Here is a 22410-nt window from a genome sequence, read left to right as displayed (position 1 = left end):
TGACAATCACTTCACTTTTAAAACTGCACAGAAGGCCCGCCTGTAACTGTACGTCTTTATGTGAGGTGCGTTAGGTTGTATACAGTATTGTATACAGTATGGGTATAGGGTATATTAGGGTATATGAGTTCAGTTGCTTTATAAACTGCCTACAGCAGTACAATGTACCAGTTCAGTCAGGTCACACATTCCAATGGATATGATGCAAAGACGTCACTCGTGTTCAGATGTAGGTGAAAGGTGACATGCTTTCAGCAAAAGGTCAAACAGTCAGACAAGCAGAATAAACATCCTACATTCGACATGTCTGCGAACACAGAGGAGACAAAGTCTTACCTGTCACAGGTAGGACTGGCAGCACCGTAGGAGTCACAGCCGCAGGGCAGACATCCCGTGGAGCCGTTGTTGAAGAAACCGTCCTCACACACATCACACAGCAAGCCAGTGTAGCCCTCGGTGCAGACACACTGACCAGTGACGGGGTCACAGGCATTCATGTCCTCCGTCCCCTCGGTGCTGCAGTTACACTGGAGCTCTAAGACAAAGGAAAGCTTTTTTTAGAACAGCAATTTCTTTTAAAAGCAAATCTAGAATATTTGTACTTTTTTTGCCGGGGAATAGTTTCAGAATACAGAATATTTTCCATTATAAAATAAGAATTTGGGTGAACCAAGCTCTAAAATTCAATAATGACAGCAGCTTGAGCTGATATGTTGCTAGGTCAATGAACTGGCAGAAGGCAATTTATTGTTTTTATGAATAAATTAAACAAATGCATGTAATCATACTTCAGATGGTTTTTTTGGGGGGGATAGGAGGTCATTATTAATAGTACATAGATCATCAATAAAAACAATTATCCTTTGTGATTTGATATTCCAATGACAAGGCTCAAAGAAAAATATATAGAATTTTCAAAATCTGTGTATATGTGTGTGTGTGTGTGTGTATGGCCTTAAACTTGTGTGGTCTTTCCACAAGCTTTAATATCCCAACTGAACACGTCAGCATTTTTTCAGCATACCAATTTCTTATCACAAACTTCTTATTACAAACTCGAATACATAAAGAAACGTGGTCAGAGGATTATGTTTATAAAAAGCCACTAAAATACTTTAGGTTGGAATTGTGTGTTGCTGAAAAATGAATGGTCCTCAAGCAATGGTTTACAGAAGGAAGTATTAAAAAGGATGGGCCAGTGAGGCACAGCTGCTAAACAGATAGTGGCTCTCAGGAAAACTAGATTTAAAGGCTATGTAGAAAGTCTTAAGCGTTTGCTGATGTCAGATAGTAACTAATAATACAATTACTATGTCACCTTATTCGAAATTAGGATTAAGATTAATATTTAGGATGCATAATAATATTGATGTTTGATCACAACATTCCGAATTCAAGCCGGGCCTCACCAGCTGTCAGGTAAAAGGTGATTAGATTATGCCGTGTCACAGGCACACTAGCAGCAAAACTTTTTAACTCCTGAAGGGTCGCCTTAATAACCAGGCATAGATTCCAGGCTCATTGAGAGCAAAAGTCGTGTATAATATCTGTGTGTGTGTATATGTAAGAGAGAAACCGAGAGACAACCAGTGTGTCTTTGTAATGCCATAACCATTACCTTGAGGTGGAATTATTATTACAAGATAACAGAGCCAGAATTGTCTTTTTTTAATTGAATTTGGGATCAACACAAATATCCTAGAGGCTGCATAGTTACAAAGGGAAGAATTTTAAACTAGTTCCCTATTTACTCATTCAAGTACAGATCCATTTAAGAAAAGAGCCTCATTCCATAACACACAAATAAGTATTCCTTTACAGTATTACAGATGCTGCTGGTAGGGTACAGTGCATGTCCAGGAACAGATTATTATTCGGGAATCCCCCCTGGAATCCCTGCGTTTCACGAGAGCATCTGAAGAGGAACACGCAGGACAGTTAATAGATGAGACACCAGTGGGTTAAACTACCAGTTCACATCTTCCAGTGCTTTGCATGTTTCTTTTTCTTTTCCACGAGGCGGATAAATGTAATGTCTGCTTTTCCAATTATCACCAAGGAGATGGAGCCGCCTTCTCTTCCCCTGGGAGACGCGGCACGGGTTGAAATGTGTGATTTGGAACCTCATTTTGTGTGTGTTAGTGTGTATGCTAGTGTGTGGAACAGTGAATCTGATTCAATCTTGTTGGGGGGGGGGGTGTGCAAAGGGTGACAGAGATGGCGAGATTCCGATAGGTGGGGAGGTAGAGAAGGTCTCATGGGTGCCCATGTGATGTTGCGGGGATACCACCAGCCAAACCTGCGCTGGCGTTCCGACAAGGACAAAGCAGAGGCGTGCCTGATACAACCCAGGCAACTAAATAACAAAACAAGCAGTTGGCTGTGTTATCCTGGATAAATGCATATTCTTGTATTCATATTCCTTAAACAAAACAGTTTATTAGTTTTCGACCAGATGCATTTACTTTCATTTGTTCTGATATTCTGTAGTTATGAAAGTGAACGTGAAGTGATTGTGATACAAGGCCCACGGTGACACAACGGAATGTGTCCTCTGCTGTTAACAATCACCATTGGTGAGCAATGGGCCATGACAGGCGCCCGGGGAGCAGCGTGTGGGGACGGTGCTGTGCTCAGTGGCACCTCAGTGGCACCTCGGTGGATTGGGATTCGAACAAGCCACCTTCAGATTACGGGGCCGCTTCCTTAACCGCTACGCCACCACTGCCCCATTTAAAGAGAGCTATACGAACAAAAACCTTTTCATTCTAGAGCATACACCAAAATATGTATTATTATTATTGTTGTTCTTATTAAGGTTTTTATACTAATGAAATTCATTTTATTTGGTAGGTGGTTGTATTCAAATTTCTTCTTTTGCATGGGAACTGGAAGTTACAAAATATGTTCAAATGAGAACAAGTCCATATCCAGCACAGTTCACTCAAGGCTCTCTATTCAACGCAATCACGACCAGTCATAATAAAGCATTTTTACATCCCACTCACTTCCCCCAACATTCACACCGTAGAACCAGAATCTGCGGTGCTGAAATCCTGACAAGACAGCATCCGAAGGAGCGCCCGTGAGCAACAAGTACTCCAGGGAGAACCAAAGGAATCCGGTGCCGTCCATTCCACACCATCTTCAGCAGATATTGTTCATACCAGGACAACAGCCCTCGCTCTCCCGATCACCAGACATGACTACTGAATCCAGATCAGGGTGCCGGCTTCCGGAGCCCATCCCAGGTGCAGGGCATAAAATAATTTTTCTCGGAAGGAACTGCCAAGAACTACTATGCACACGTTTTCAATGTGCCGCACTTTGCATATTAAATGTTTCTTGATTAAAAGACTGATCTTTTACTGATCTGGAAACGCCCTGCTTGCCCATTTGAAAGGCTGTGCAATGCCGTTTCGGTGACTCCAGCTGCACAGGGGTGGACCTGCAGGTCAGCGCTCATACGGTGCGTCATCGCTGCACCGCTGTCCTCCGCTCAGTGGGAACTGCCAACGCGGTCTGTCGCAGTGCAAGAAATGGGACGCGCCGGTTATATTTAGCAGCAGCTCGCAGCGTGTGTCTTTCCCACCGGTTGACTGAGGGGAATCTGAGACCGTACCAGAGGTCACCTTGCTGCTGATGAGATTACACAATGCCAGCATGTAGCGGAAAGAGACCCCCTTCCATCCTCGCCGCTTCACGGCCTCCTGGATTGTGCTGCTCACGCAGGAGGCACTTTTCGATGTTGCGGCACGGACCGTATTTATCACCGCCTCAGCTTTTTCTGCAGGATGCTATTAACGGTGTTGCCCGCTGGTTTTCAGATAATGAGGCCATGAACATTAGGCTTTGTTGTGCAGTGTGATGAGGACAACAGGGCCGGAGAGGCAGCTGAAAAGAAAGCCGAGATGAACCCTTTCGCTTTCCGTGTTGAGTCCTGTGCTGCAAGGTCGGATAAGGAAACATTCATTATTCAGCATCGCAGTGGAACCTGATTCCATTTAAACACTCCGATTTCTGTAGGGATCAGTTTCTCGTACTCGCCATTTTATGCCTCCATGACATTTATCAGCTTGTGCGCTTATCCCGAGCAGATAACTTAGAAAAGTAAGAGCACCCGGAACATACTGTTCAGATGCTCTGGCCATCGAGTGTCATTGATTATGCAAGCTTATGTAAGTGCTTTTTCATTTTGAGACATTAATAAACCTTTCAGCAAGTTTCTCAGCACCTAACATGTCTCCTGTCTGATTGGAATTCGCCAATCGTCACTCTGGGTGGCTACAGAGACCTCCACGTAAACCTCCATGGTTTACTTCTTTCACTGCACACACCCTCCGAACATGCGAAAGATTTACAAGATTAAAGACCACAGACTTGCCAAATTGTCTCCTCTCCACTAAAATTGCACATTGAAATCGCATGTTTTCTGAACGGTTCTTTTGATCGTCACTCATTTCTGCATGATTGTGTGATGACAGCAACTCCGTGGAGGGTCCTCAGCTCAGCTGCCAAATTTCTCCCCTTGAGTCTGGATGGGCCAGACCGGAGGCTGCCAAGTGAAAGCTGTCGCTGATGGGGAACCTCATCAAGGCTGCTCGTGATCAATGATACGTCTGACAGCGACAAACAGATGCTGGATGCACCTGCCGGCTGGACTTATTATCGCATGCATTTTAGAAAGGAAGATTACCTGTAGTGCAAACTGCAAACTATGTTGGAAAGATTCAATAATTAGGACCATCTGCAACCATTCTGGTTCTGAGCTGAAGGAACATCATGTTGCAATAACACGACATGCCTGGAATGGCTGATTTGCTCTCGGCACTAAGAACAGTGCTTTTAAGACCAGTTCCTATGAAATAGCAGTAGTTTAATATCGGGAGGCCTGCACACTGTCAGCTCTCTACTTGACTTCTTGCCCTCTGGTTTTACACAAACAGTATCATCAGATCCATCCATCATGGGAACGTGAACAAAAATATTTGCCTTCTTTTGTTACTAAGACAAGCCTTGCGCAACCTCCTGGCTAATGGAAGCAGCGCTTCTTAATTCCTCATAAACTGTATTAGTGTCCAACAAAAAATATATATCTGTCTCTCTGGATTTGGGAGCGAGCTTCAAAATTACAGGGCTTCTTCGAACGACAAAATTATAGTGACATTGGCACAGTGTTTGTCAGGGAATCTAGACATCCCACCCAAAATCATGATTCGCAATTAGGCCAGGCTAGTAAAGCTAAAAAGATTGTGCATTTAGCTGGAATTTTATTCCTTGATATAATGAAAACTTTAATAAGAGACTGCTACAAAGTACCGTCCCCTCGCGCTGCTCCCCGGGCGCCTGACATGGCTGCTCATTGCTCACCAAGGGTGATGGTTATAAGCTGAGGACACATTTTCACCGTGTTCACTGTGTGCTGTGCTGCAGTGTTTCATGATGACAATCACTTTCACTTTCAAGCAAACCAATGCCTTAAAAACAGTTAGATATAAGAGCTCACAGCTTAGGGTTGTACCAAAAAAAAATTTTTTTTGTTCTGTAAACATACATATAATGACAAATACATAATTAGCTCATGTTCATGTAAACATTTGTAAAAAGTTGCACTGGAAAAGCCCCAATATTAATGTTTCCTTGGTTTTTGGAAATGAAGTGAGACGAATGGCTGCTTTAGCTGTTTATTTAATCATGCCTCATGTTGCTGGAGGACTAGCTGAATAAGATTACAAATTTAATTATGCTATACATATGACAACAAAAGTAGACTTGACTTGTAGCTGGGAGGGGAGGAAGGAAACTAATTGCTTTCTTGTTTGCTTGAGTTTCGAAGCTATACAGAATGCAGCTGATTGTTGACTTGGCACACACTGCCTTTAAAATACATGACCTGACAGGGACTAGGCTCAGGACCCCAATTTTGAACAAAGCATGGCATCTCCTTTCTGTTGACCTTTGGAGGTGGACATGTCCCCCAGCGTGTTGTGTTCATGACCTTGTGTGTAACGAAGGCCTGTGGTTTTGCTGTAGTTTATGTAAGGGAGCATTTGATGGCTATTACACAACGCACGTGATGCCGCTGCGGTGACGGGCCTCTGGGCTGCCCTAGCAATGGCCGAGCTAACCGTGCCTCTGTCAGACCGAATCCTTTCGATAATGTACTAATAACTAACTAGATTTTTAACTTGGATTTTTATTTGTTATACAGCTATATCTACACACACACATATCTCAATCTACACTTGTTTGAATCTCAGGTGTACACATTTTACTGTATTGCAGCTGACCAAGTTCTGTACTCAGCATTAAACCAAAGCCTCAGACACAAAGAGAAGGATACAGGCTCTACACATACAAGTAACAGGCACTAGTAAATCCACTAAGTGCACACACACACACACACACACACACACACACACACAAACACGCAAGCAAATGCACAGACTTCCAACGCAGACATGCACACTGATATATGCATGCAGAGGGTTCCAATAGACAAAAGGTACAAGTGTATCACATACACACAATTGAATTCATAGGCAACATCATCCAAATGATGCCCATCACTGGCTCTGAGCTCCAGCCATTAACCCCTCCCCCCTCAACTGTCCCCTCCCCCTCCTCACCAAAACAGCACATGTGTCTGACCCGACTGCCAGACAGCTTCATAGAGTGTAAATGCAAAACGAATGCATCCATGGTTCACTTGCTGAAGAAAATGACAGCCACACAAACACATTTATTTTTTTCTACACAATTTCTGTCAGCTGGAACACACACACAAAAAAAAATATATATATATACACAACATAAAAACCACTTGCTGTGGATAAACAGAGCAGAGACCAGGAGTCCAGTCAGAATACATTAGTGATGTGGGACGACATGGGAATCCTGAGCCCTGAAAAACACAGACTCTTGCTGATTGGAGATCTTGGAAAGCAGCCATTTCAGATAAGAGAGAGGGATGGAGTAGAAACACCTTCAGCCATAAATCCTGTGTTTCTGAGGCTAAATATGTCCATCCTGGCCACTACTTTGCTGCTGTTGGACTTCAGCACTCAGGTCACTGGTCAGCTCATCCCGGACTGACATTTCAATTCCAGCGTCTCTGACATGAAACACTAGCGATAAAGTCACTGGAGGTGATGACTCAAAGGGGAGCTAACAGCGAAGACAACAGCAGGACACCAGACACCACATCCAGCCACAAAGTCCCCAGAATAAAAGTGACTAAGGTTCCTCTTCCCAGGGTCCCTCACCTCTTCTCCATATGGAAACTATACAGAACGTATTGCAGTAATATTTATAATGACATGATGACACAGGGGGTAACACTGTGGCTTCACACCTCAAAATCCAGATGCTCTCCCGGTATTCCCAACAGGTTTTCTAACGCTGTTCAAAGGCATGAATGCTAGGTGGATTAGAGTGAATGGGATGTGAACCCTGCAGGGGGGCGGAGCCCCACCCACAGCGAGTCTGTGGATAAGATCTGGCCCCTGTGAACGAAGTGCGGTTTAAAAATTACAGGGAAAATTATTGAATAGTTTTCTAATCCTGTGAACATTTGGTGCAAACCAAATAATATTACTGCAGTGCTTCACAATGACAATTACTTCACTGTCATTATTCAGAAAAATCATTTTCATTCAAGAACAATGAATTCTGCAATGCAAGACTGTTCTGGGTTTCTTTCTTCAAACCGTTTCGAATTCTACTGAGGTGAAAGCAGGACGCAGCATGTCTCTATGCAGTCATGAGACGGGGTGACATTCCGGCCACTCCCGTCACAGCGGGGAGGCCCTGCAGGCCACTGATCAATTGATGTAGAGCAGACGCCCTCTATTATAGTGGCCCCTCGCCACTACTGTACACTGGTTGCCACAGGGTTCAGGGACAGAAATCAAAATTCAACTGAACTAAATCAATCATTCAGGAGGTGTCTGGCCACCCCCTTTCTATTCAGGATTTACTAATGAAACGAAATAAAATTATTTCCCCCTCTGGCATGATCCATTGTACACACAGTCTCTTAGCCCTTATTAGCACCAAAGCTTCTCTTTTCTTCTCTCTGGGATTTACTACTACAACATCATTTTCTCATCTATCAGTACATTTTTATTGATGTTCATTTATTCAGCAGATCCTACTGTACAAAATATTTCACAAATAAGGTTACATCCAATATGCAGACCTCTTGGATGGGTTGTGGTGGCAGACCCATAATAGGAAGGTTGCGGGTTCAAATGGCACTGAGCAAAGTACTGCCCCCATACAAATCTGATGAATGTATTACTATTTTGTATGAACATTTTTATTTCTTTGCGTGCACTGTGTACTGCACTGTTTAATCACAATGACAAAACAATCACTTTCATATGATTTGACTCGTCAATATGACTGTTTATTGAACACACAAATAAAAAAACAACAAGAACAGGTATTCCCTCAAAATTAACCAATCCAAAGGAACACTGATTATGTGACATGCTGTCGTTCACACTGGTCAAAGCACAGCAAGCCTCAGCACGACTGCAGAATTTCACTGTGTGCACCTTGTGCTGTGCTGCTGTGTATCACATGTGACAATCACTTCACTTTGAATACAGAGCAGGAAGACAATAAAAGAACCACAGAACAGAGGGGTTGAGGAGTAAAATCTGTTTTATGAACTTTAACTAAAAACATTTGATTGGTTAGGACTAAATGGTAACAAATTGGAGCCAGACAAGCACAGGTTTAAATCCCACTTACTACCATCGTGTCCCTGAGCAAGACACTTAACCCGGAGTTGCTCCAGGGGAACTGTCCCTGTAACTACTGATAGCAAGTTTAACTAAATTAGCAATATTTATAGATTATCTGCACCATGGCGATTCATTAGTCATGACTGGCATACATATTTTAAGTTTTGTACATTTCTTTAAAATGTCAGCTCTGTTAGACACTATAATGTGACAGTAAATCTGTCCAACACCTGTCCTACACACTGTGAATGTTTTCTGTGTGGCCACCAGCACAGTTCCACTTCATTTACTGCATAAACAGCATCCTACAAAACAAATGGAATCGGGCCATGTTGCATTTTCCTGCTTTTTACCAATCAAGTATCCTGCTGAGAAAAGCAAACCGAAAGTCCACCATCTGTCGAAGTTCAGTAGACGGTCCATCTTTATCCTTTAATTTGTCTTCAGTCTCTGTTTTTGGATTTGCAGAGAGAGTAAACTGCATGTTCTGTTCCTTTTCTTTTATTTAAAAGGAATGTTCTGGAAAGCACAATGGGGCACATGGGATGCCACATGCCATTAGGAACACATTGATTTGGGGAAATCATTGATTGCCTCTGTGTGAAAATGGCGCCGTGGCGTCAGCAGAAGCACCCTGTTTGGCAAAAGCCAAGCTCTGGACTGTAATACTACAGCAACTCATGTGAACGCCAAATGAGCTGCCTGGGAGGCATTAACAAACCAATTAAGCCTCCCTCAAAGAGTGCAGCATGACTCTATGGCCAATGTTCATTCTCTTCCCCCTCTGCCTCTCCAAAATGATCCTCTGTTCTTCACATGAGGTTTCCAGTTGGGCTCGTATTACCCCAATTCCCTAAAGTGCTGAGGGAGGGGTTAGGAGCGCACACACCTCTGACTGTAATCTTATCTGCATCTGCAGTCGGTCCCTTGCTGACTGTTAAATGGTTGCTATGAAACTACCCCTAAAGTGCTTCCCATCAAGACAAAGAACGAAATCTGAAAGAATGTTGTGATTCAAATGTCCTTTAAGCGCAACGTCACTGGCCATCTTGTTTAAAGAAGTTACGGTACATTTGCAGAATGATGTCAGAGAGTCACTGGTCATTTACAATGAAAAATGCGAATGAGAGGACAAGCTGTTTGGTGCTGTGACAATGTAAAAGCAGCTCAGCGTATGTCTCTACGACAGTGTTGACTTTTGTCTGTATCATGCAGTTTCCAAGGACAAAACCTCACCAACCTGGATGGAGGCTGTGTCATTGCCCGGAAGAGTGGCCCAAGGCCAGTCGGCCACCACAGCATAGCAGGGGACATTGAGTCACCTCTGTCAGTGTAACTGCACCATCAGCCATTACCTTCATCCTCACGGCCCCAGCCATGCTCGCTCACCTAGGCACTTTCCCCACAGCAACGTGAAACTCTGGCAATGAGAGTCAACGTGACAGAGGGCAAATGGGACACCATGAGTCAGTGTAATAGCACAGGTCATACCATGATAAATCCCAGCATGAAAGAGGTATTAATACCAATCAATCAATCTAAACAAGAACAGTAAAAGAAAAAAAACCTGCTGAATGTCAGACCTTCTTGAATGTTTCTCCAGAATCAGCGAATGTCAGAGTGTGCAGAATAGAAGTTTAGTAGAAGCACAGATGCGCCCTACAACATCGGCGTAGCATCAACTTATGACTTCTGCAGATCCAGTGAGGGTCTCTCAGGACCCAGGGTACGCTTCTCTAAAGCACAGTTATCAGCAATTTCCAGCCCAACAGTTGCAACTTCACGACGCACAACTCAAAAGCAGAGGGAGATGGACTTAATACAGTGGAAAAACCGCCATAAAAAGAGGAAAGGTATTAAAAGAGAGAGAGAGAGAGAGAGAGAGCGCTAGGGAGAGAGACCACCACACTATGTCTTTCACGTGGAGGAGCTGATTGGGAATGACAGAGCATTGTGAGCAGACAATAAAAGCACAACGGCAATAAAGCTGCTCCTCCCTCCGACCTGCAGAGCCAAAGAAAAGACGCTATTCAGGCCATAGGCGGCAGAGAGAATCATCTTTAAGGCACAATTTGGGAGAAGCTGTCACTTCAAAGAGGGCTTTCTAAGAGACGCGCTTAAAATGCAAGGAAAGTCCGCGTCTGTAAGCATCAGCAGGAAAGAGCCGAAAATAACGTGCCTTGCCTGATGTAACGCTGTGTTTCGCCCAAGATAAAATGAGCCATCATGTGTTCTCCACCCTCTGCCTCCTGTTACAGATGTGCCACCTCCCCCTCTTTTTCACACGCCTCCCGCACAGTCTTTATTTCCTGCGGCTAATTCACGGCTCCCTGGGCAGAATAACTTGGGCTGCTGGAGTCTCCTCAGCAATAAAATGAAACGAATCCATTTATGTTCCTCCACGAATGCCTCTAAGGTCAGGGTTACAGTTGTGAACCTGCTGTCATACTGATCACTGCTCCCATACCCTTCATCCTTCCGTACAGTAAAAAAACTAACCAGTCTTTCACCTCAGGGTAATTCGCAGTGGAGAAAAGTCGACCCGGCATACCGCTTCTGTAGCAAGGAGAGAATTCCCAGGCAAGCACAAGTGATTGCTTAGGTTTCTTAGGTTTTCAGAGATGCGGGTAGGCCTGTTAACAAAAGGTATTTTGACCGTAGACCTAAAAGGTCATGAGATCCTGAACGCCCTGGAATTGCTTTCAAACTAGTCAGCATTCTGCTTTTAACAAGAGCTCACTTGATTTATTCTGATCATTTTGGTGCAGTACATATTTAATCTGAACCACTTTCATGCCAATGACAAGTGTCAAAATATTTTGGACCAGGAAGCGCAACGCCCTTTGAGTCACATTACAAAAAATTAACACATTTACATTTTCGGCATTTATCAGACGACCTTTTCCAGAGCAACTTACAATCAGTAGTTACAGGGACAGTCCCCCTGGAGCAACTCGGGGTTAAGTGTCTTGCTCAGGGACACAATGGTAGTAAATGGGATTTGAACCTAGGTCTTCTGGTTCATTGGCAAGTGTGTTACCCACTAGGCTACTACCACCTAACTTATAGCAATAGTTGTGTAATTTTACAATCACAGGAGTACACTGAACAAGACTAAATCATTACCTGAAACATGGTGTTCTCTACTTTATGGGAAAGAACAAGAGCAGAGCAAGAGCAGAAAACTAGGCGTTTTCATAAAGGCCGCTAGCTTTAGGGAATTTTCTTTGTTTAGGGCTTTGTTTAGAAACTGATGCATTTGCCTGGACCTGGGGTGTGGCATTGTCACCTCACACCTCCAAGCATGAACACCCTAGGAATAGGGTATGAAACCCTGAAGAGTTTCTTTAAATGACTGTCTGTTTCCTGAAATATGAAGTCTTTGAATGACGTAACACCAGACACTCCACTGTCTCACCACAAATATGTGTGCGGATTCCCACCACAGTGCTGTCAGTGAAAAGAACCGTTGTTCAGGGAACAATTCCGATATTCCAAAGATGGTAAATGTCCCTCAGTGTTTGGGGGCACTACAAGAAATATTTAAAACATGACGTATTGTAACAAAGGCATTTGAAAGGGGGACTAGGTGAAATTGAGTTAAATTTGGGTGGACTGGCACCGCATGAAGACCAAGCCCTGGTGCATGGACACACTCGGGTAGGTCAACAAAGCCCGATTCAACAGTCAGAAACATGAAAATGTTAATTGATCAATTTGCAACCATTTCCCCCTCGGGCAACAAGACAGAAAGTGACTCGGCCCATAAATGCCCTCCTTGTGTTTCTCCGCTTGTAGGCTGTGTACAAGGCTCCTCCTGTTGCACGAGAAACGCTTTATTACCTCACAGGGCACGTGGTTCAGAGCTCAGAGGCGGCGAGTCTCGCTTCAACACTTTAACAAGGCCAAGTTGGCTGCGGCCAATCACAGCGAGCGGACTAAGCGACGGGCCCCGGTTTAGAGTCCCACAGCGTCCATTACAAGCCGTAAAATATAACGCCCAATCAATACAAGCCGGCCCACGTCCTTCCCAATGTTCTGAGAGTTTGTGGATCCCACGAGCTCCCACAGAGTCCTCTTAATCCCCAGAGAGAAATGGCGAACTGCCCAAATTGGCACTAAATTGAGACACTTCGTCCTGTCGTGCGTCTTCCGGTGTATTGGAGGACAATCGGATTTTTCAGGAGTCGTGCAAGTGTGCGTCAGACGGTAATTATGTTTAAGGCCAATCAATAAAGGCACAGCAAAGGTTATACGGGTTATAACGTATGCTTCCGACAACGACAGTTGCCGTCCTGAATGCTGCTGATTTCGTCATTATCACGGGGAACGGCAGTTGCCGTTTCTGAGAACCCCGTCTACTATACGTTTACAAGGACAACAAAAGCATGAAGGCAACAGAAACACCAACACACTTCCTGAGTGTGTATTTAGATGCGTTTTTAAATGAGTTTTAAATGCCGGTCCTCTGGGTAAATATGGGTGCCTTTTCCAGGCAATTACAGTAAACAGGGAGGATGAGAATTGACACACGAGAGTTTGCCACGTGCACGCCAGCCATCATTAATGTGTTAGCAGGACGAGTTAATTAGAACGGACCGCCCCTGTATAGCTGAAAACTTGGCTGGAGAGCATGGAGAGGCATAAACGTCACGGTGGCTCACAGCTGATCTGGGTTCAGTCCTTCAGGGTGAAGAAAGACAGAGAGAGAGAGAGAGAACGCCTTGTGTCGCGAATGATAAACATCCCACACAAATCTCAGTTGATGTCACTGAACAACACCAGTGACTCAGTGGACGCTGAGGATTACGGTTCACTGCGCTAGGTTCCTCCTGATCCACGGTTTGAACTGTAACGCGCTGAGAGAGTGAGAGCAAGGGCAACTGGTCAATATGACTCCCATCCCATCTCCCCCCCAATGATGGTTACCAAGATTAAAATGTACCAATTTACCCATCCTGTCATTGGGGCTCTGCTTCCAATCAGTGTAAAAACCTCACAGGAGGTGAAATAAAATGAATGTTGAGCAAATTATCAGACTGCTATGTAGGGTGAAGAATTGCAAGTATTCAGAACAAATAATGACATTTATTGAAGCATATCAATCAATTATTTAGGATCAAATTAACTTGAAGATCTTTGAAAGGCATATGCTCTAGACCACATTTCCTCGGACTGATATTTTCAGTGCTCCATGAAGTGGGTGGCAGTAGTTCCTTATTAGATGTCGTGACAGTCGCAGTGCCACACATGTTCATACAAGCAGAAAAGCGCACATGCATGCCGACAGACTTTCTGTAACCACACAAGAATGTGTGAGTGGGTATGACTGCATGCATCTTTGGATGGTTATCTGTTGAATAGTAATCTAATCTAGACAACACACACATAGGCAAGAATCCTTCAAATCAGAAGGATCAGAAAGTTTGCATACATACTAAAAACATGACATTCACGCCACAGGCCTTACTATTCATACTTCTTATCTCCAGCCAGTGATCACATTGTCCCTAATGGGTCATGGGTAATTAGCTCTTCTGTTTCAGGGTAGAGCTGGTTTCATTTCTCACAGGTGAGAATTTATCTTCATTTGTTACTTATGAGCACATGACTGTGATAGTTACATCAACAGATGTACAGGGACCACTTACAAATTGCATTTAGTAAGTGAGTGGTGAGAAAGACGTTCAGGGCCTTAACAACATTATGTCCTGATGTTGCCAGACCGGTTTAAACCCTCCATTTAAAATGTTCCTTGGATCTACTGTTCCACTGCATCAACCAGTAAAGCTGTAAGACAAACATCACATGAAAATCCCTAATTGCACATAGGAACACCCTAATCAACTGATCATGTGAGATGGTCTTTTTCTGGAGTAGTCACAGATTAATGAGCTCCACCAGGCTTCAAAACTTGGGATACAACAATAGAACTTGTGTTCTTCTTAACTCATGTTCCTCTTTTAGAGAAAGCTATAAAAATGTACATCGTCCCATGCCTCACCCTAATCTGATTCAGATTTCTCCTTCAAACCTGACAGTTACTCTCTGTGATTGTCTCTAAGGTTGCAGCTTTGAGATTCTGGAACCACGTGCGTTGCTGAACACGTAAATGCATCAGACCCTGGAGAGTGCGGAACATGTTGCTCTATGTGTTTAATGTGCTGAACGTGGTGTACTTTTGCTTGGGGGATTGGGTGTGGCATGCCTGTCTAGTGGCATGCCACACCCAAATCTTAAATGTGTATTTACCTACAGTCAACCAGAGGTATATCTCTTCCCAAATGTACCATTTTCTTTAGCTAAAGACCCATTGGAGAAAGAAAGAACACACACACACACACACACACACACACACACACACACACACACACACACACACACACACACACACACACACACACACACACACACCACACCCCGAAAGCAAACGGAGTCCACAGCAGCAGGTTAACTCTAAACACATCCTCTTACTGGCTCCTGGCTAAAAATCATAATGCTATAATTATCATGGTCAATACTGGGGTTGTAAATATTGAATTCATATTTCACAGTATTGAAATGAGTCACTTCGTGTTTTTAGACCAACAAATACATATATAGACACATGGCAAGGACAGTGACAAAAATTCATACTTAAGATTGTTCAGTCAATTTTAAATGACAAAACATCATGAAATTATTATTTCTTTAAATATATATTTATATTATTGAAATTTGTGAAGTGTGAAAAAAGGAGAAACTCCCCCTTTTCAAAGTGCCGTCTATGGCAATGGAAACTGGAAAAAGGTTTAAGGCCTCTTATCTTTCCTCTGTAATGATTTAATTGGATGCTCCAAGTTTAAAATCATTCTGCAAATGATTTATCTTCACGAGACATTTCATAATGAGCCACCTTGTTACAGTTAGGTGTGCTGCCTTCCATTTTACCTAACTATATCATTCTATTTGGCTCTGCTTATGGCCACTTACAATATTGATTAGTCTTTCTAACCATATCAGCTACTATGACATTGAAGCCTTCCAGTCTTATTCAGCCTTCGGCACAGCAGGTTGTTACTGGCAGAAATGTTTATTTCGAAGCTGCAATCAGAAAGGACGAAAAAAAAAGTCCCAAAACCAATTTAAAACCAGGGAGCGGGGACATCGAATGAGCTGTCAGAAACACAGCTGGCAAAGCAGCAGAGCCAAGACAGCAGAAGCGAGAAGCAGAAGGGAAACTCCTAACATCAAATAACCAAAGGGGGGGAAAAAAGACCCCAAACAATGCTGCCCTTAGCAAAATCTAGATACTCTTCCCGACTCAGTTTAATTGCCTTAGAAAACATGCAATGCAAGAACATCTGCTTTTCATGCCAGCTTTTCTAAGCACACAAGAGGTGATGATCGGAGGACAGTCATGCCCAAATAAGATAGCAAAGTAATACAAGAATAAACATTTAAGGGAGGGAAAGAAGTGTGTAAACTGTATGAGAAAACTCCTTGAAGAGCAGTTCTGTACAGGCCTCGCATTCTCATTTGCCATTCAAGACAGGAAATGGCCCTGGTCCGTGAAAAAAATGTTTCATGCATTTTAAGGCATGTTGAGTAATGTGTATGACTCCATTGTCTTACTAAAGAAGATAATTGAAGATAATGGAGCAACTTAAATCACCATTCAGTGTCCCATCTTACATTTACATTTACATTTACAGTATTTATCAGACGCCCTTATCCAGAGCGACTTACAATCAGTATTTTACAGGGACAGTCTCCCTGGAGCAACTTAAGGTTAAGTGTCTTGCTCAGGGACACAATGGTAGTAAGTGGGATTTGAACCCGGGTCTTCTGGTTCACAGGCGAGTGTCTTACCCACTAGGCTACTACCACCTCAGTGGTAGTAGCTACCACCTACCACATCTTTTCAGTTAATAATTCAAAAACAGCGATGGACAACTGCAAGGCAGCCATCTGTGCAATAATGTCAAGAGAAAAAAAAATATTTGGATCTTGCACAAAACCTGAGTCTTTAGTGAGGGTGAACACATGGACTGCAGAAGATGAAATAAGACAGACTCTTCAAACTGACACCAGAAGGGGAAAAAGCATCCTAACAGTCACAACACAATAACGGACTATGGTTATTGCTCGGGACCAGAGTCCCTTCACACGTATTACTTTCATTACAACGCCGATGCACTGGCACGAGTGAACAGGAATCAGAAGCTCTTTGAACTTCCAGGACAAAAGCACAGCAGAGTTGACAAGCAAGCCCAGGCTTTGTGGCGCTCGAGGGAAATTTTGGTTCTATTCCGAGCCAAGGCCCTGCCATGTTTATTTCATTAAAGCAATGAAATGTCTGCTCTAAACAGATCCCAGGTGACTGGTCCAAACATGGACAGTGCATGCAACTTACATTTCAAACCACAAACGTGGAACAAGCTGTAGACAGGTGTTAACAATTTAGTTTTTTTTTTTTTTAACATTGCAAAATATGTAACAGGCACACCATAAGCCACCTAGAGTTGACCTGTGTGTTGATAACCCAGCTGAACTCCACCGTCCCAAACTTCTACCAAAGTCCACAGCTGCTCGGGTGCACACACTTCTCAGATCCACAGTGCGCTGTGGTCATGTGAGCGAGAGTACAGGAGGCCAGCGCAACGGCAGATATAACTCACTGTCTGAACACAACTAGAAGAAATGAAAGATGACGAACACTGGACAGGAGCAGCAGCTGTGGACGCAGGGAGAAACCTGTCACCTCTGCAGAGTGGTACAGTTGGGATTGGTTCACATCCAAGGATGAGACAGGGCACTGCCTGTATGATGATAATTCTGGTGTGTGTGTGTGTGTGTGTGTGTGTGTGTGTGTGTGTGTGTGTGTGTGTGTTAAAAGGATATCAGCAGAAAGGCAGGATGGGAGTTCCCTTCTGAGACTACATCATTATACCACCTGAACTCCGCTCTGAGTCGGACTCATTCATCACAACCTTGACAAATACAGTAGAATCTGAGCACAGCTCAGCTACAAAAAAAAAAAAAGAAAGCTTGCAGGAATGGCAAGACTGAAGCATCGTCAAGATGCTGTGTTCCAGCACGCCGAATATATATTTAAAAATATATATAAACCTATGAGAGCCTCCCTAGTAAACAGGAAGGACATGTATGCAGCCAAAATCTGCACGTTCACACACACACATGATTAATAAATCGCATCAAGGCTGGCTTGTTACGGTTTATGATCCCTCAAAACGTGCGGCGAGGTTTAACCAGGTGCGTAATGAATTTAACCGAATGAAGATCAATACCCAGAATATCGACTTTTTTCCAGGTGACAGCGTGTCGTTAACCGATAACGATGATGTTCTGGCTTCTAATCTCTTTCCCACACGCCACTTAGTTGAACCGATTCGTTGTTCTTTGCCAGCAGTAGGATCGGTTTCTCAACCTCTCCATAGTTTTGCGCATTTCCATCCAGCAGCGGACGCGGTCTGTAACCTGTCGGGACAAAAGCTCCTCAGCTCGATGGGTAAAAATGAAGACCCGAGAGGGCAGCTGGACACTTTTGAACCCTGTGTGACGTGTCTCGGCGTTAAACTGGGCGCCGCCGGCATTGCGCGCAGGTGCAACTCACCTTGCCTGGTGTCGATGTTGGTGGGGACAGGTGCCCCGGTGGAGGCGATTGTCAAATCCCGTAAAGGGCTGGAAGTGGTGCGCACGGTGATCTCCCAGAATCCTTTGTCTGTCGCGCGTTCTGCGTGTGTCGTTGCGTCCCTGCGCGCTGTGGTCGTTTCCATTGTTTTGGTGGAAGCGGGCAGTTCAATGGCTTGTCCCACGGACACGGCGGCGATTGCTGTGGCGGCCGTGCCGGGAGCCGGAGTGGAAAGCGCCAGCCCGTCCTCGGATAAGTGGTTGGGCATGGTGCTGGTGTCCCGGAGCTCCAGCTGGGCGTCCCGCACGGCGCGCTGGTGTCTCCGGACCGGCGACGCATTGTTATCTCCCGCAGCAAAGCACGGACCGACCAAGCACAAAAGCAGGAGTAGTCCCGGGGCCGTGGGCGGCAGCGGCACACTTATCTGGCGGCACTTCATGGCGCGCAATTAGCTCCCCATGTGAAGTCTGGACAGTTCCTGACGCCGGTCGGTTCCCGGAGTTCAGCCGCCCGCCTGCCCGCCTTGGTCCGCCGCTTCACTCCCCGCAGGTCGGACTGCTCCCAGAGCGCACAGTTGAGTGCTGACAGCTGTACTACACAGCTCAGGACCTGCGTCTGTAGGACGGGCACGCAGCCTGCCGCAGCCAATGGGGAAGGAGGTGGGCGGGGCCGAAACAAGGCGGAGGAGGGGGTGGAGCTTCGTCGCCTTTGTCATTAAAACTACCTTCATCTGACAACAGACAACAGACTTTATATCTTAAAAAAGTAAATCAAATTTAGAATCTGACGCATAAAATTAAGTTGTTTTTTTTTCACAATGATTTACAGATGAACAGACACCCGCAGATCAACATATTAATAAAGTCACATCGCAGACGTGGGCAACTCAGGATGAAAGGTACATCGTCGAAATACAAAAAGACTTGATCTGCTTGTATCAATCGAGGAGAATTTTATTAAAAAAAAAAAAAACATTACAACAGCGCCATCTTATGACGTTTGAATTGAACCCACCGTGTGAATTCAATTCTTTGTAATTGTCCTGTTTGTCGTTACTGGAGAGAACACGAGAAAGATTATATTTGGCTACACAGGGCAAGACAATATTCTGGTTTGACAGTGAATGCAGACAAACATTTAATTCACCCGCCATTTACTATATATGCCCACTAGAAAAATATTTTAGAAAACAATTATTTTATTGGATTTTGTCAAATTACAGGGGAAAAATTAAGATAATGTCACAATATTCGCCATTAAAGTTTTAAACATGCGCAATTGTGCACATTTTCCTAAAGGATCACGTTTGTGCATAGTGGACATTGTATGTCATTGTATTAGATTGATCACACGCAACTATTTTACTGAAAAGTAAAATGACCAGACATACATTCAACTGCCAGTTATTAATTACGGTCATGAATATTAATTAAATGAGCATTCACCTAGTTAAAGATGAGGTCATAGCCGTATTTTTGTAAACAAAATCACACAAGCCTATTTGGATGAAATATTTTTTTGTTTGTTTTATATGTATATATTTTTTTATCAATGAATACAACAACTGTGAACGTTCTTACAATTAAACGTCCCTGTGTAAGCGCTTTGTTGATTGGTCCGTTCGGACGGCGCGGAGCCCGCTGCGTCACGTTGGCGGAAGAGAGGCTATGACGCAGGCGCGCTTCCTCTTCGGGCGTCAGTGGAGGTTGTTGTGCTTAAAATGGCGCCGTTAGACTTGGACAGGTACGTTGAGATCGCCAGGCAGTGCAAATACCTCCCAGAGAACGATTTGAAGGTAAGCGTGATCACGGGCGCGGAGCGAAACGACCGGAGCGCGGCGCGGCTTTCCCCGGTTCAGCTCGGGCGGACCTCCCATTTTCCTCCGCGCGGAAGAACGGAGCGCGCTAGCGCGTTAGCTGCGCCGGGCCGGAGCGGCTCTCCCCGTGGCCGCCGCCGCCGCCGCTTCCAGCCGCTCTGCACCGTTAGCATTTTGGCTAATTGAGTCGCAGCTGTACCGTGCTGCTTGTAGTTAGCATTTCGGCTTATCCGCTACTAAACTAACCATATAAATCCGTCAGTCCGATGGAATTAGCTTTTTTCCCCTCCCACCTTTAACCACGCTAGCACCTGAATGTGATAGGAAACGTTGTTGACGTTTATATTTGTCTTATTAGACATTTGAGTGTGTGTTCTGGAGCATTTGTTTTTTTTTATATTATAATCTCCATGTATTTATTTGGCGCGGTGTTCGCATGGCCACCCCTCCCACTACCAGATCCCTAGCCGAACACACGCAAACGATTCACCAACTTTTCATTCTTTAAAGCGCGCTACTCAGTTTATGGTTGTTGTTGTTTCCACAGAGATTATGTGACTACGTATGTGACCTGTTACTTGAAGAGTCGAACGTACAGCCCGTGTCCACCCCCGTCACCGTGTGTGGAGACATTCATGGCCAGGTATCGCGGTGTGCCACCTTCTCAAGCTGCCCTCGGTGTCTTGAATCATTGTTTTCATCCTCCCTTTCTTTCTGTCCGTCAAGTTTTACGACCTCTGCGAACTCTTCAGAACTGGCGGTCAAGTTCCTGACACGAATTACATATTTATGGTGAGCCGTTTGACTGTCCTGACAAGGCAACAGCTTGATATGTTTGCTGGAGTCTGATTGCTGGGATTTTTATTATTTCCTCTAGTGCAGAACATTATCTCGACAGTAAATATTTGCCATGTTAAATGCACTTTCTGTTAGCAGTACTGCTTGTTCTAATGCATGTTTTCTTCTTTGCAGGGTGATTTTGTGGATAGGGGTTACTACAGCCTAGAGACGTTCACATATCTACTAGCTTTAAAGGCAAAGTGGCCGGACCGCATCACACTGCTTCGTGGAAACCATGAGAGCAGACAGATCACACAGGTGTATGGTTTTTATGGTGGGTCATTGGAAAACAAAAAGAGATTGCTGAACGTATGCTGTTATACAAAAAGTAATTGTTATTTAAAAAAAACAAAAACATTACAACGTTTATAATGCTTTTCCCACACAGATGAGTGCCAAACTAAATATGGGAATGCAAATGCCTGGCGATACTGTACAAAAGTCTTTGACATGTTGACTGTGGCAGCTGTGAGTATAATAAGTTCAGCCTACCAGGATGCTTCTGGTGTTGGTCCAAATTTCCTGTTGGTCAACGTCATTCAGACTTCTGAAATTATTTTGTTGAATTAAATGTATTAATTTATTTTAATGTATGCATTTAACTTGCATCATCTGTACTCAGTTGATAGATGAGCAGATTCTGTGCGTGCATGGCGGCCTTTCACCAGACATCAAAACTCTAGACCAGATTCGCACCATAGAAAGAAACCAGGAGATTCCCCACAAGGGGGCCTTCTGTGACCTGGTCTGGTCTGACCCTGAAGATGTAGACACTTGGGCCATCAGTCCCAGAGGTGCAGGCTGGCTTTTTGGTGCTAAAGTCACAAATGAGGTAAGTGTTTTCCTGTGATGTGAATAGAAGCCGATTTAAATGGTAAATTAGCTTAATTTTGCTGTATATGATGCTTTATGAGCTGAACCCAATACCATTACCTATTACCAATTTTTCTATTTGTGATGTTACAGCCAAGAATCATGAATAGGTCGTTAATTTAGGGGTGGGATCTTTATTTACTTTATATACTGGGGTTTTTTCCACCTTCAATGTAGTAACCATGCACGGCTCTAACAAATTTCGAGCAAGACTTTAGGTGCTAAAGTTTTTTGTTTTTTTTTCGCAATTCTGGGAGACACTTGACTACATAAAAAGTGTCATTCAGGGCTTGTTTTAGAACTGTGCTTTTTACATCACTTGTACGTGAATGCTGTCGTTACCAGGGTTTTACTACTATGCGACATAAACACAGTGTTGTGGAGAATCGAACAGTGTTGTTTTTGTTCAACAAAACAGTTTTAAGGCTTTACCCTTAAAAAAAAAAAAAAAAAAAACGCTTTGCGAACTTTGAGATTATTTGCCCTGTTGGCTT

At 44.0% G+C, this 22410-nt stretch overlaps 2 protein-coding genes across 3 annotated transcripts in view; one reads left to right on the top strand and one right to left on the bottom strand.

Annotated features, from left to right (window-relative positions):
* The window catches only part of LOC114786209 (multiple epidermal growth factor-like domains protein 9), a 63787-nt gene extending 44814 nt beyond the window's left edge, over positions 1–18973 (bottom strand). For both annotated transcript variants that reach the window (XM_028973122.1, XM_028973123.1), the window contains exons 1-2: positions 18370–18973; positions 337–535 (exon numbers count right to left, since the gene is read on the bottom strand). In XM_028973122.1, the coding sequence (XP_028828955.1) occupies positions 337–535; positions 18370–18826 (656 nt within the window). In that variant the 5' untranslated portion in view covers positions 18827–18973. The remainder of the gene's footprint in view (positions 1–336; positions 536–18369) is intronic.
* Positions 18974–20042: 1069 nt separating this feature from the next.
* The window catches only part of ppp6c (protein phosphatase 6, catalytic subunit), a 3557-nt gene continuing 1189 nt past the window's right edge, over positions 20043–22410 (top strand). The window contains exons 1-6 of the mRNA XM_028971851.1: positions 20043–20182; positions 20751–20846; positions 20930–20995; positions 21176–21317; positions 21432–21511; positions 21666–21875. Of these exons, the coding sequence (XP_028827684.1) occupies positions 20108–20182; positions 20751–20846; positions 20930–20995; positions 21176–21317; positions 21432–21511; positions 21666–21875 (669 nt within the window). The 5' untranslated portion in view covers positions 20043–20107. The remainder of the gene's footprint in view (positions 20183–20750; positions 20847–20929; positions 20996–21175; positions 21318–21431; positions 21512–21665; positions 21876–22410) is intronic.

This window comes from Denticeps clupeoides, chromosome 3 (genome assembly GCF_900700375.1).
Source record: "Denticeps clupeoides chromosome 3, fDenClu1.1, whole genome shotgun sequence".
Lineage (NCBI taxonomy): Eukaryota > Metazoa > Chordata > Actinopteri > Clupeiformes > Denticipitidae > Denticeps > Denticeps clupeoides.
The sequence above is the reverse complement of the archived record's forward strand: the minus strand, read 5'-3'. Positions and strand labels throughout refer to the sequence as shown.